General features: G+C 60.4%; 3 protein-coding genes across 8 annotated transcripts; all 3 read right to left on the reverse strand.

The window, feature by feature from the left end:
• Positions 1–812: 812 nt before the first annotated feature.
• On the reverse strand, positions 813–5,776 carry FBLIM1 (filamin binding LIM protein 1). Of its 6 annotated transcripts, none has more exons than XM_048326648.1 (8): positions 5,458–5,776; positions 3,167–4,460; positions 2,637–2,770; positions 2,434–2,545; positions 2,175–2,344; positions 1,904–2,082; positions 1,690–1,807; positions 813–1,368 (listed from the first exon to the last, which is right to left on the reverse strand). In XM_048326648.1, the coding sequence occupies exons 2-8, from the start codon at positions 3,357–3,359 to the stop codon at positions 1,255–1,257; spliced, it is 1,020 nt and encodes a 339-aa protein (XP_048182605.1). In that variant the 5' UTR covers positions 3,360–4,460; positions 5,458–5,776; the 3' UTR covers positions 813–1,254. The 6 variants fall into 6 exon arrangements, with proteins under 6 accessions (XP_048182605.1, XP_048182606.1, XP_048182604.1 ...); XM_048326649.1 differs by having other exon boundaries at positions 5,340–5,776; XM_048326647.1 differs by having other exon boundaries at positions 3,167–3,384; positions 4,144–5,776.
• A 565-nt stretch (positions 5,777–6,341) lies between these two features.
• On the reverse strand, positions 6,342–9,399 carry TMEM82 (transmembrane protein 82). Its single transcript, XM_048326642.1, has 6 exons — positions 9,314–9,399; positions 9,158–9,230; positions 8,769–8,943; positions 7,617–8,025; positions 6,857–7,044; positions 6,342–6,744 (listed from the first exon to the last, which is right to left on the reverse strand). The coding sequence occupies exons 1-6, from the start codon at positions 9,390–9,392 to the stop codon at positions 6,679–6,681; spliced, it is 990 nt and encodes a 329-aa protein (XP_048182599.1). The 5' UTR covers positions 9,393–9,399; the 3' UTR covers positions 6,342–6,678.
• A 332-nt stretch (positions 9,400–9,731) lies between these two features.
• On the reverse strand, positions 9,732–12,057 carry SLC25A34 (solute carrier family 25 member 34). The gene is made up of 5 exons (XM_048326643.1): positions 11,373–12,057; positions 10,766–10,831; positions 10,270–10,422; positions 10,045–10,179; positions 9,732–9,965 (listed from the first exon to the last, which is right to left on the reverse strand). The coding sequence occupies exons 1-5, from the start codon at positions 11,826–11,828 to the stop codon at positions 9,801–9,803; spliced, it is 975 nt and encodes a 324-aa protein (XP_048182600.1). The 5' UTR covers positions 11,829–12,057; the 3' UTR covers positions 9,732–9,800.
• Positions 12,058–12,318: the final 261 nt, after the last annotated feature.

Here is a 12,318-nt window from a genome sequence, read left to right on the forward strand (position 1 = left end):
GACGGGGAAGAGTCATCAGGAAATAGTTATTGATGTGATTAATTAACCAACATTAACCCCTTCACTCATAAAGACGGCACACGCTGGAGAGATGTTGTATGTGACCCAGGAGCTGCTGGTCTGGTGGTTGTTTTCTTTACTTACAGCTCCCATTTTCCATCAGGAAAGCATTAAACATCATCTCACATGCTCTTGCTATTTTCTGCTCTTGATTTGTGGCTTTTTAAGCACTTTCGGTTAAAAAGAAAGTTAAAAAGTTTCTCTGCGTGGTTTGCAACGCCCTCGCAAACAAAACCACTAAGCACCAGCAACATCGGTTGCACAGATGTTGGGCACGCAGAGAAACGTTTCTGCTGGTTTGAGGCCTGGACTGAGAGAAGATCAAAAAGCTTCCACTGGCAGAGCGATAGAATCTTGGATAACATGCAGAAATGGGGCTGTCCATCTTTCCCCGCATCCCGGCCCTTTGGGATGCTTTTAGCTCGAGTTTTCGTGCCTGATGGAGGAATTCGTGCTCTGGCTGCCCTCTACCGGCTTCATGACAGTCAGTCAGCAAAAAAAACCTCAAACCACACCAAAACCCCTTTTATCAACACTGCGGCACATCGCCAAATCCCAAATCCACCCTAAAAACCAACTCACCTCTCCCCCAGGTGACAGCAGCATCTGCCAAATCGCTACACTCCAAAATCAACTGTTATGGACCTGAGTGACCCGACTCTTGCCACGCCTAGAAAATCCAAAACCAGCTTTTTTTCCTTATTTTTAAACTTGGATTTGATAGGTTTGGAATGCAGGGTGGATGAAAGGAATGAGAGTTTTTAAACTTGGGGTTTTATTTAACTTTGAGTAACTAAATCAGTGCCTGCTCTCCACAGAGAGAAACACTTCAGTGAAACCCCAAGGAAGCTCAAGAAGAAAGAACCACCACCCAAGAAAACCAAACTGGCCTTGAAAATGGAGTTTAAAAGAAGAAATACAGATTAAAACCTTCGCTCCTCTGCCATTGCTGCTCTGTCAGGGCATTTTATGTTCATGATGAGTACAGAGCTGTGCCAGGACATATCCACAATTCTCCACCCCGCCAGCCCACCGGGTCAGGGTCCTGGGGACATTTTGGTGATGAAAACCCAGTTCTGCAGTAATTTGGAGGTGCAGCAAGCACCCAGGATCAGCCACAGGGCGTATCCCAGTGGGAACACCCCGTTTTTGGTGTCTGGCACTGGAAGAGGGAGATTGATGAGCTGCAGGGTCTCAGCAGGATGACTCGTTGCGCCAGCGGACGTGGCAGGACTTGCAGAGGAGGTGGTCGTCCAGGGGGTAGCACCCATTCTCTGTCAGCTCTGGCGACAAGGGCATCCTGCAGCTCTGAGGGCAAGAGGGGGAAAGGAAGCCACATTTTAGCGGTCCCTGTGTTGTGTTACATCCTACTTTCCCTGCAAAACCCACCAGCACTCCGAAAAAGTGACAAATTACATCAAAAGTGTGCAAAGCTGAAGCTCTCCAAACACATCATCATCATCATCACCACCACCCAATTTATTTATTTTCCCTCTCCCCATTACTGGTAAGATAAACCGGGGGCTAAAAAACAACCGTGGGTGCTGCCATCCTGTGTGTCTGTGCTCAGCCAAGGCTCAGTGCCACCTCCTAGGCTTTGGGGGCCCTCCCCAACCCCCGGGGCCATACCTCACAGCGGTAGCAGCTCTCGTGGAAGCTGCGTCCCAGGCACTCGATCTTGTAGGTGTCCTCGTCCTCGTGGGGGACAATGGGGCGCTCGCAGGCGCTGCACACCGCAGCGTATTTCCTGATGGGAGCAAGCGGAAGCAGCGTGAGCCTTGCCGGGTGACGGGGACAAGCCAAACCCAACTCCCAGTGTGGGAGACACTCCTCCACTGCCCACCTGTAGAAGTCAGGCACGCAGTACACGTCACCCTGCTCATCCACAGCAAAGCTCTCGGTGCCGATGGCCCGGCTGCACGCAGCGCAGGAGAAGCAGCTGGGATGGTAGCCCTTGCCCAGGGCACGGATGATATGCTCCGTGATCAGCCCCTGGCACTTGGCACATTTCTCCAGCGTGGCCTGGAATTCGGGGAACACACGCCATGAGACACCAGCCCATGCCCCAAGGGATGTTCCAAGGGTGCTGGTTTTCCCTGAAGGAGGATGGGTACCTGGAAGCAGGTGTCACACATGGGGCACCCATCTCTCTGGAAGTAGCGCTGCCCGGCCAGGAGCCGGTGGCACGTGCGGCAGGTGAAGCAGTCAGGGTGGTACTGCTTCCGCATCGCCTCCACCGTTGGCTCCTGGGGCCCCAGCACTTTGTGGCAGAAGGCACAGATGTCTGCAAGAAGCAGGGAGAGTGGTTCGGAGCTGCGTGCCTCAGTTTCCCCAAGTGGGGATGAGCCTGTGCACAGCTGGGTCTCCCCTTACCTCTGGAGCTGTCCCTCTCTGGGTACCCATTTGCATCCTGCCACTGCTGCTTGCCTGCTTGCTCCTGGCAAAATGTGGGCGGCTTCAATTCAGCAGGGCAGGTGGAAGGGGCCTGGCAAGTGGGGAAGGGCAAAGCCATGTTACTTATGCCCTTGCAGGTGGGGAAACTGAGGCACTGGGGGTCTTCACCCTGTTATCCTCACCTGGAGGGTGGCAGGTGCTGCAATGTCCAGTTGCTGCAGTGCCAGACCCAGCGCCTCCGCAGACAAGGGCTGGGGCACTTCAGAGAGGGTGAGGACCGGTGGGGATGAAGGTACAGAGGCCACTGGGTGGGTTTCTGTGGCAACAGACAGACGTGGGGGGTTTAGGGGATCAGTAATGTCCGGTAACACGCCATCATGATAACACCCTGTCACAATAACGCCCCGTCACAATAACGCCCCAACAGCTTTGCAGCAGCGCTTGCTGACCTGCCCCAAAAGCAAACGCCATCATGGCCAGAGGGGACAAACAGCACTGATAAGCACCCGGCAATGGAGAGCAAACACAGTCCTTCCCCAGGAGCTGCCAGATCCATCCCGGGATGGGTGCAGGGATTTAGGGAATAACCCCCCCAAAAATACCCCCACATCCCCTTCTGCACGCGCATCCTTTAGCAAAGTATCCCCACAACCTCCTTGGCCCCACCATCATCCTTCCCCACTGCTCGCAGCCCCCCATGGACACCCCTCACCTCCATTGGGCAAGGCAGGGGGTGACAGCAGGATCTGGGGGTGATGGGTGCCAGGGACCTCGGCACCATCCGGCTGTGGCTCCCGTTGGGTTTTCTCCTTGGTGGCCACGTCCCTCCGTGGTGGCACGAGGGTGATGAAAATGGATGAAGCGATTCTCTTCTCTGCTTTCCCCGGCAACATCGCTGAAGCCATGGAAGGGCTGGATCAGGGGTTAATTCTAGGGAAAATAAGAAAAAAGGAGAGTAAAACTCCCGGGCGCACTGGCAGCTCCTGCAGCCGTGTTGCCCTTCGGCATCAACCCGCCTCCCTTCTCCCGGAAAGGGAGAAGGAACCCCGTCCCACGTCACAGCAATAAATAGTCTCGTGCCTGGGAGGACACAGGGTACAGAGTTCCTGGTGAGGCAGCAGCTGGTATCTCCCATTTTCACACCTCTGTGGCCAAATCCCACCTTTTCATAAGCGTTTGAATCCCCTGTATTTCCTCTTATTGCTCCCACTCACCTGTGATTAAACTCCCCATGAACAGCAGGAAATAACCCACCTTTCCTTTTAAAAAACAGAGCTGCAATAGGATTTTGCTTTGGCAACCCCTTTTTTTGAATGTTTCTACATCCCCATTCCCTCCCTCCCTAACTCCAATTCCCTGCCAGTCATTTCCAGCTCAGCACAACCCCCCTTTTATTTTCCCAGGTGGGTAAACTGAGGCGCTGTGCTGTGAATCACCATGTCCCCGACATCGACACATCCCCTGAGCAGCACCCGGCAGCACAGGCAGGATGCACCCTACCCTGAGAAACCCTGCTCAGGAAGGAAAAGGGCTGTTTATCCAACTTCCCAATGGGAAAAGCAGCTGGGGCGAAGCTTCGCCTTCCCAAATGGAATGGTTTGAAGGGGGGGAGCCCTGAGGCTTTAGTCAGGGCGCTGTGTTGGTGAAGCAGGATTCATCCCTGAGGTGAATCGGCAGCTTGAGAAATACCTGTGTGATGAGTTCCCAGTCTCATGCGGCTCCGCTCCCCCAAAATCCCACTCACGGCGGTCAGCACATCCTTTCAGGGGCAGACAGACTCCCCGAGGTGGGGGAAAAGCTTCGGGATGTTCCTGCCGGTGACTTCAGCCTCTGACTCAAGCAGGGAAGGGATTAAAGAGGAAAAAGAACCCCGAGCACTTCGCTCCCTCTTTCCCTCCCTCCCCGCCGGCAAAACCCCGGACGGGCTCCGGTGCTACCGGCCTTCGCCCAACTCCTCACCCACCGGAGCTGCCGCTTTTCCTCCTCCCCAGCAGAGCTGCAGAAAACTGGGGGGAAAAAGAAAATAATAATCATTTAAAAAAACCAACCTAAAAAAGAAAAAAAAAAAAATTTCTCCGGGGTTAATGAGAACCATGTGCTCATCGCATTCCTCTTTGTGCCGGGGCTGACGGCATCCCGGCGGCCCCGTGGCGGCACCCCCGGGTCCCCCCCAGCCGGGGGCCACCGGGCTGGTCGAGGCTTGAGGGGTGCATTAATGGGGGTCCCCCTTCCCCATGTAGATCCATCGTGGTTTGGGGTGGCCAAGGCCACACTGGGAGGGAACAGCCCCAGTTTCCCTAAAATCCCCTGGGATGGGAGCTCAGGTGGGATTGATGGGGATAGGGCCATGTATGGGGTGTCCCCACACCCCCCAAAAGTGGGATGGGACACAGCCCTCAAGAGCTGCACCTCAACTCTGTCCCCTGCCCCGGGGACCTGTCAGAGGGTGCCCCGAGGATGCCCAAGGAAAAAGGGATGGGATGGGGGGACACAACGCTTGGTGTCCCTTCTCCCCCCACCCCGAGTGGGGGTGTCCTCTTGTCCCCCACCTGGGGGGTGGGCCTTGCAGCCCCCCTGCCATCCCCTGTGTCCCACCATGCAGCCCCACAGCTCCCAGTCCCCTACCTGGGAGTGCCCTGTCTCTTATGGGGCGGTGGCCCCACTGTGTCCCCCTGCCTGGGAGTCCCCCATCCCCTCCCTGGGAGAGTCCCCAGTCCCTTCCTTGGGGGTGGCTCTTGGTCCCCTTGTCTCATCCCAGGAAGGCTCTGCAGTCCTTATCCCATCACGTGGGGGGTCCCGTGTCCCATATTGGGGTGTCCCCTCTCCCCTTCCTGGGATGGTCCCTACCTGAGGTGGCCCCGGTCCCGTACCTGGGGGGTTCGTACCTTGCGGGCGAGGTTCCCTGCCCGGGGGGTTCGCCTGCCCGGGAGGTTCGCCTGCCCGGGGGTGGCCCTGCAGCCCTTCGGGGCTGACCCTGTCCCCGTCCCCGTCCCTGTCCCCTACCTGGGGAGCCGGTGCGGGTCCCTCCGTGCTCTCCGCGGGCGCGGCGGGGGCAGCGGGAAGGCAGAGCCGCCCGGCATCACCGCCCCTTCCTCCCTCCTCCTCCTCTTCCACCTCCCTTCCTCCTCCCCCCTGCCTGCCCCACAGCCCCGGGCGGAGGCAGAGGGGGGCACGTGTCCTTAGGGTGCCCCGTGCATCCCGACTGTCCCATGCACCCCAAAGTGCTCCATGGGTGCCCCGTCTGTCCTCAGGGTGCCCCACCTACCCCGGGGTGACCTAGGCCCCGCGGGTGCCCTTATATGCTCTGGGATTACCCCCTCCCAGGTGAGAGCCCCACACCCCCTCAGGGCACCCAGCCTCCCGGCGTGCCCCATGAGCCCCCCATACACCCCTGGGGTGCCTGTGTACCCCGATACAGCCTTAATACCCCCACATACCCCCAGGATAAGCCCTATCCCCCCAATACTGCCCCAGTTACCCCCCGTACAGCTCCATCCCCAAAATGCCCCATATTTCTTCTATGCACCCCCAGGACACCCATGTGCCCCCCTAGAGCCCCAGGGTGCCCCATATACCCCTATAGAGCCCCTGGTGCCCCCAGACCCCTTCCTGCTCCCCCCCGCATTGGGGGCCCATGCCCAGGCAGCCAGAACCCCCGCTTCCCAAACTGCACCCCACCTTCACAGGGCCTGTTGCCCTCTGGCACAGCACAGCAGGCTGCAGCCGGGGGAAACTGAGGCACAGGGGTACTTCCCAGAGGGTCACCCCACTCTGCCTCAGTTTCCCTTCCCAAGGAGGAGTTCTACCCACCTCCCTCAAAAAGCTGTACCACCACCATCCCAAGTTGCCTCTTCGGCACAACGGGACCTCAGCTTGCTCCGCCCATGGATTTTGCTGGAAAAAACTTTATTTTCTGAGATTTGTAACCCCCTAGAGGCCCTGTGCTGTGACAGTGTGGCCCTGCAGCCAGCGAGGATGGGACACCCATCAGCATCCTGCAGTCCCACTGGGATCAGAGAACAAACCCCAGCAGTGCTGCAACCTTATGGGGTCCCCCCAAAAACCAGGGGCCATGTGAGTCTTCCCCCCGACCTCCTCCATCCCATGGATGCCTTCCAGGAGGCCTTTTTTCCTTAGTCCCCATGGGGGATCTGCAACGGGGGGATTCTGGGGGTGCCCGGTGAAGCCACCCTGAATTTCTGCTGTCTGGTTACACCCCACGGCTCATCGGGACGTCTGCTCCGATCTGGATCCCGATGAACTATCCAAGCGAGGCTGATGGGCAAAATCCTGTGGGAGATGGAAAGAGAGAAGCAGAAAGGTCCCCACCATGGCCTCGGGGCTGCCGCCAGCCCCTCACCCTCATGCAGCGTCGTGGCAGGGAGCTGTCCCCCCCTCTCACCTGCCTCCAGCAGGACTCCAGCAGGACCCCAGAGCAGAGCAGGCACCAGAGCTCCCCCAGGAACGACATGAAGACGTGCAGGATGTCGGTCCATCGGCCCACGGTGAGGAGGAGGATGAAGAGGCCGCCCATGCGCACCACCACGGTCCGGAACACCAGCCCCCTGCCCGTGCTCTGCCGGGGCTCCTCTGTGAGAACACGGCATTGGGGAGCCACCACAGGGACATTGGGACCTTCCCAGCCCCACAATGGGGACACCAAGCATTCCAGGGGTGCTATGGGGTGGCTTCACATATAGCCCATGTACCCGCTATACCTCCAGTACATCCCGTGGACCCCCTATACGGTCCCAGGGCACGCCAGGTACCCCCAGGACATCCCACATACTCTCTATACACCCCCAGTACTCTCTATGAACGCCCAGGATTTATATACATACACCCTCTACAGACCCCCAGGACACCCCATATATCCCCAGAATGCACCGTATACTTCCTACAGACCCCCAGGATGCCCCATATGGGCACTATACACCCCCAGCATGTACTATATATACCACCTATACAGCCTAAGGACACCCTATGTACCCCCTACATACTCCCAGTACCCCCCATCTGCCCCCTATACAGCCCCAGGTGGCCTCCAGTGGCCCCACACACCCCCAGCATCCCCCACATACCCCCTATTACACCCCCAACAGACCCCACACAGCCCCACGTACCCCCCGGAACCCCCCATAGCGGGCCAGCCCCCCACGCACCCTGCATGTAGACGACCAGCAGGGTGTAGCAGATGGTCAGCGGTGTCCAGAAGCGCACGGCCTCGCTCGTGGACAGGAAGTCGCGGTTGATGAGCTCCACGGCGGCCAGGTCGGCCACGGCGAAGGTGAGGGCCAGGGCGTTGCGCAGCAGGCGCGGGATGCCGTGCCCGGCGGCCAGCAGCAGGATGCAGACGCCGCAGTAGCGCGCCCGGCTGTGCAGCTCGTACAGGGCGCAGACGTGCCGGGCCAGGCGCCGGGCGTGCAGCGCCAGCAGCCCCGCCAGCCCCGCCGCCAGCGCCAGGTTCCAGCTCCGGTGCGGAGCCCCCTCCAGCAGGAAGCTGAGGCCGCAGGACACCCCGCAGCCCAGCGAGTACTGGCACAGCAGGTAGAGCTGGCTGCTGTGGGCGCCCTGCAAAGCAGCACGGGGGTCGTGGCATCACGGAATTGGTGAGGTTGGAAAAGACCTCCAAGATCAACGAGTCCAACCGTTCCCCCAGCACTGCCGCGTTCACCACTAAACATGTCCCCAGGTGCCTCATCCAAGCATCTGTTGGACCCTTCCCAGGACGAGGCCTCCAGCACTGCTCTGGGCAGTCTGTGCCAGTGCCTGAGCGCCTTTTCCATGAAGGATTTTTCCCAATATCCAATCTAAACCTCCCCTGGTTCAGCTTGAGGCCATTTTCTCTCATCCTGTCCCTTTTTCCCTGGGACCAGACCCCAACCCCCACTCCTGTCAGGGAGTTGCGCAGAGGCAGAAGGTCCCCCCTGAGCCTCCCTTTCTCCAGGCTGAGCCCCTTTCCCAGCTCCCTCAGCCGCTTCTGGTGCTCCAGCCCCTTCCCCAGCTCTGTTCCCATCTCTGGATATGCTGCAGCCCCTCAGTGTCCTCATCACAAAGGTCCCAGAACTGGAGGTGTCCCAGCAGTGCCAGCACCGGGGACAGGCACTGCCCTGGGCCTGTGCCCATACTGGGACCAGCCAGGTGCCATCGGCCTCCTGCCCACTTGGGCACACCTGGCTCAGGTGCAAAGGGACACACGGCCCCCTCCACAGCACAGCCCCTCCATCCCCTGTGGGTGCTGAACAAATCCACGATTTCCCAGCTCCATCCACACCACACCTCACCGTGCCTCAGTTTCCCCCATGCCACCTCACCTTGCCGAGGGAGAGGACGGTGGAGACGGCACGCAGAGAGAACTCCAGCACCACCAGCGCGGCCACACGGGAGCCCACCAGGGCCAGGACACCGGTCAGCACCAGCACGTGCAGCGGCTCCAGCAGCGGCCGCTGCGACGCGATCGCCTCCTTCTCCACCTGCCTCTCCGGATTGCTGGGGACAGCAGGGGAGGAATGCTGAGCCGGGGGGATGTCACTCAAAATGGGGCGACAGCCTTAGTGACATCCCCCTCTGTGCTTTGCAGCAGAGGCTGCAGGCCCTGCCCTGCACCCCTGGGTGCCAAGAGCCATCCCCCAACAGCAGATCCCAAAATCAGATCCCCAAAACCAACCTCCCTCCCCCGAGAGGATGAAGGACTGGTGCTTACTTCACGCACTGGATGTAGAGATAAACCTTCAGGAGGCTGCAGAGCACCGAGACGGCACAGGCACCCACCAGCCCTGTGGGGAAAGGCAGTAGTGGGTCACTGGTGTTCCCTGGGCTGTCCCCAGGCTGTCCCCGGGCCACCATCGGGGGATCTCACCTTGCAGGAGTGCATCCAGCAGTGCCCAGCCCCACGCCAGCCCGGGCAACGCCGGGAGCCAGGACCCCAGGGAAAACATTTTCAATGGAGAGAAGCCACGGCGTAGCCAGGCCCCGGCTCCAAGGTCCGCGGGGCGGAGGCGGGGAGTGGCCCCCCCCGGCTAGTAAATCATTATTGCGGCAAGCCAGGACAGCTGGAGCCCCGGCCGGAGGAGATGAGCTCCAGCTGCCCCGTGGAGGTGAAAATTAGGACGAGAAGAGGGATGAGATGCACATGGAGGGGCTCAGGGACCACCAGCACCTTTAACTCCCCCCCTCACCCCAGCACTGCCATTCTCCTCTCCACCCTAAGGCATTGCAGCATTTCAGGTCCTGTCCCCCCACATCTGCACCACCCCAAAGACCCCGAAACAACGCCAAAAATAGAAAAACCTCTTTATTAACATCGGTGGTGGTGGCAGGAGTCTGTCCTACAGCCCTGGGGGCTGCTAGTGCTGAACCATGTTCCTGAGCTTGTCCCAAAAAAAGAGGCTGAGGACGGTGTGGGGGCCGAGGCGAAGGTAGACGGCACCAATGCCCTTGTACAAGCCCAGCAGCCCCTCTTTGCTGGAAATTTGCAGGATACAATCCAAAAAACCCCGGTAGAGCTTGCCCTGGGGAGAGAGGAGCCAGCTGTGCACCCCTGCCGGAAAAAGCCGTGTGTCCCGTGAGCTGTGTCCGGAGTGGCCTTACCGTGCCGTCGGCATCCACCGGCTGGTTGTAGAGACGGGTGCTGATCACGTCAAAAGGTGTCATCGTGACAGCCACGGCCACACCGCTCACCATGCCCCCCGCCAGCACCGCCGCCCAGCTGCCCTTCCTGAACCACTGCGGGAAGCGCCGGCGTCAGCTCTTCCCAACCATAAAGGGGAGCACGGGGGGCGGGCGGCGGCTGGATCCGGCACATTTCCCGCTCACCTGGCGCTCGCAGACCCAGTCCTTGGCGGAGGCGAAGGTGGCGAGCTGCACGGCCGAGCCCACGGCCACGCGGGGCACGGCGCCTGTCACCCCCCGCCACAGCCCCACCACCCCGTGCTGCTGGTAGATGCTCCTGAAAGCGCTGGAGATACTCTGGGGAGGAGAGGAAATTGGGGAAAATGGGAATGGTGCATCCCACCTGGCCAAAATTTCCCACCCCTGTTGGTCACTGGTGACACGAAGCCACTATTGGCTTTGGAGAGATCTCAGGGGGTCTGCATTCTCTGGATTCGGTATCGCAGCCCCACGTGCCTGTCACACCCCCTCTGTTCTCGCTCTGTTATTTATAGCATCATTACAGGGCCAAGCGGCCAAACAACAGCTTTAAATTCCTGCTGACCAAAATAGCATCATCCCTGCTGAGTCCCAGAGCGTGCACAGACAAGGTGCCACCAAACCCTCTGTGTGCCCCCACCCCAGCCCTGTCCCCACTCACCTCATGGTTGTGCTGGTGGCCCACGGCCATGGCCGACAGTGTCTGGGCTTGGAGGTGGGTCTTGACCTTGGGGGGGACAATGCCAGGTGACAAAACCCCCCGGTGCCCTCGCTGGAACCGGCTGTGGTCCCCCCATCTTCTTCTCAGCAGATTTTGAGGGGAAGTTTCAGCCCCTCAAACAGACGTGGGGGACACAGCTGAGTAGCCAAGTGGGAACTCCAGACTTTGAACCCCGTTTTTTTACCCCTCCCACCCAGGGCAAAGGGACCCTGCAAACACCCACTGCTGGAGCTCTGCAACCTCAAAAAACTGGGGAGACCCTCTAAAATGGGAGTGGGGGGAAACCCCCGCAATTTCTTTTAGGGTAACTTCCTTATGGGGGAGTTCTCTGCTGGTTTTCTGAGGGGGATTTGGGGGAGAAAGGAGGGGGATGCATGCACAGGGCAGCCCCACATTTTGGGGGGGGGGGGTGACGCAAAGCAGGGGACGAGGGAATGCACCAAGACAGTGTTTATAGGATGCAGCCAAGATGCCGAACCTTTAGGGGGGGAGCGTGTCCCCAAAACACACCCCCACCCCACGGCTTTTGGGGCGGAGCAGCACTCACCAGGTACGCGGGGCTGCCCACGATGGCTCCCACCGCCCCGGCCACGGCCCCGGCGGCCACGGTCCCGCCGGGATACCCGGTCCAGCCGGCGTCCTCGGCGTGCGAATAGCAGTAGAAGCGGACACCGTTCATGAGCCCCTGGTAGAGCAGCCCGGCCGCCAGCCCCTTCTGCAGCCCCCGCAGCCCGTCCGCCCGGCACACGGCCACGGCCGCCCGCAGCACCCCGCGGTAGGGCCGGGGGTACGTGCCCGGGGGCTGCAGCTCGCCCTGCAGCTGCAGCCGCGTCTTCACCACCTCCAGCGGGTTGGTGAGGAAGCAGGCCAAGCACCCGGCCGTGGCCCCCAGCACCAGGTCGATGGCCGGGGGTACCCCCCCGGCCGGGGGGCTGTTTGGGGGCGGGTACGGGAATTCCTGCGGGGAGTCAGAAGGGCAGGGGCCGAGGACTCCCGCCGCCATCCGGCACCTGCCCGCGGGGGCGGCCCCAGGCTCCACCTTCCCGAACAACCGCAGGGAAAAAAATCCGGGGGGGGTGGGGGGGGGGGGCGAGAGCGAGCGCCGCCTCCTGCAAACCAACCCCCCCCCAATCCAGCCCCCAATTTGGGGAAGGGATGTGGGGCAAAGGTCGGGGCTGGGGGTGCGTGTCCGGCCGCCCGGCACCGGCGCGCCCCGGCAGCCGCGTCCAGCCGGGCCCGGCCTCACGTGATGGTGCTGCCCCGGCGCAAACAGGGAAAAGCAGGCCAAAAAAAAAGGCGGGATAAAATTGAAACAGAAACGGAGAGCGAGAGGAATTTTGGGGGGCACACGCCGTTCCCCCCCGCCCCGACCAGCCTGGGGAGGAGGATGTGGACTGGCCACCTCGCTGCGCTGGTGGACGCGGGGCGGGGGGGCTTGCGGGGGTCTCGCCGCCTCTCCCGGTGCTTTGAAATTGGAACTTCCCGCGGGAAAA

The sequence above is a fragment of the Corvus hawaiiensis genome, chromosome 22, assembly GCF_020740725.1.
Source record: "Corvus hawaiiensis isolate bCorHaw1 chromosome 22, bCorHaw1.pri.cur, whole genome shotgun sequence".
Classification (NCBI taxonomy): Eukaryota; Metazoa; Chordata; class Aves; order Passeriformes; family Corvidae; genus Corvus; species Corvus hawaiiensis.

Coding starts and splice junctions, on each gene's coding strand:
- SLC25A34 (XM_048326643.1), bottom strand. CDS start 11,828: ATGGCGGCGGGAGTCCTCGGCCCCTGCCCTTCTGACTCCCCGCAGGAA. Junction 10,423..10,765: donor GCCACCAGCACAACCATGAG/GTGAGTGGGGAC, acceptor TCTCCTCCCCAG/AGTATCTCCAGCGCTTTCAG. Junction 10,180..10,269: donor ACTGGGTCTGCGAGCGCCAG/GTGAGCGGGAAA, acceptor CGCTTCCCGCAG/TGGTTCAGGAAGGGCAGCTG.
- FBLIM1 (XM_048326648.1), bottom strand. CDS start 3,359: ATGGCTTCAGCGATGTTGCCGGGGAAAGCAGAGAAGAGAATCGCTTCA. Junction 2,546..2,636: donor CAGCACCTGCCACCCTCCAG/GTGAGGATAACA, acceptor CCCACTTGCCAG/GCCCCTTCCACCTGCCCTGC. Junction 1,808..1,903: donor TGCGTGCCTGACTTCTACAG/GTGGGCAGTGGA, acceptor TGCTCCCATCAG/GAAATACGCTGCGGTGTGCA.
- TMEM82 (XM_048326642.1), bottom strand. CDS start 9,392: ATGTTTTCCCTGGGGTCCTGGCTCCCGGCGTTGCCCGGGCTGGCGTGG. Junction 9,231..9,313: donor GCTGGATGCACTCCTGCAAG/GTGAGATCCCCC, acceptor CTTTCCCCACAG/GGCTGGTGGGTGCCTGTGCC. Junction 8,026..8,768: donor CCGTCCTCTCCCTCGGCAAG/GTGAGGTGGCAT, acceptor GCTGCTTTGCAG/GGCGCCCACAGCAGCCAGCT.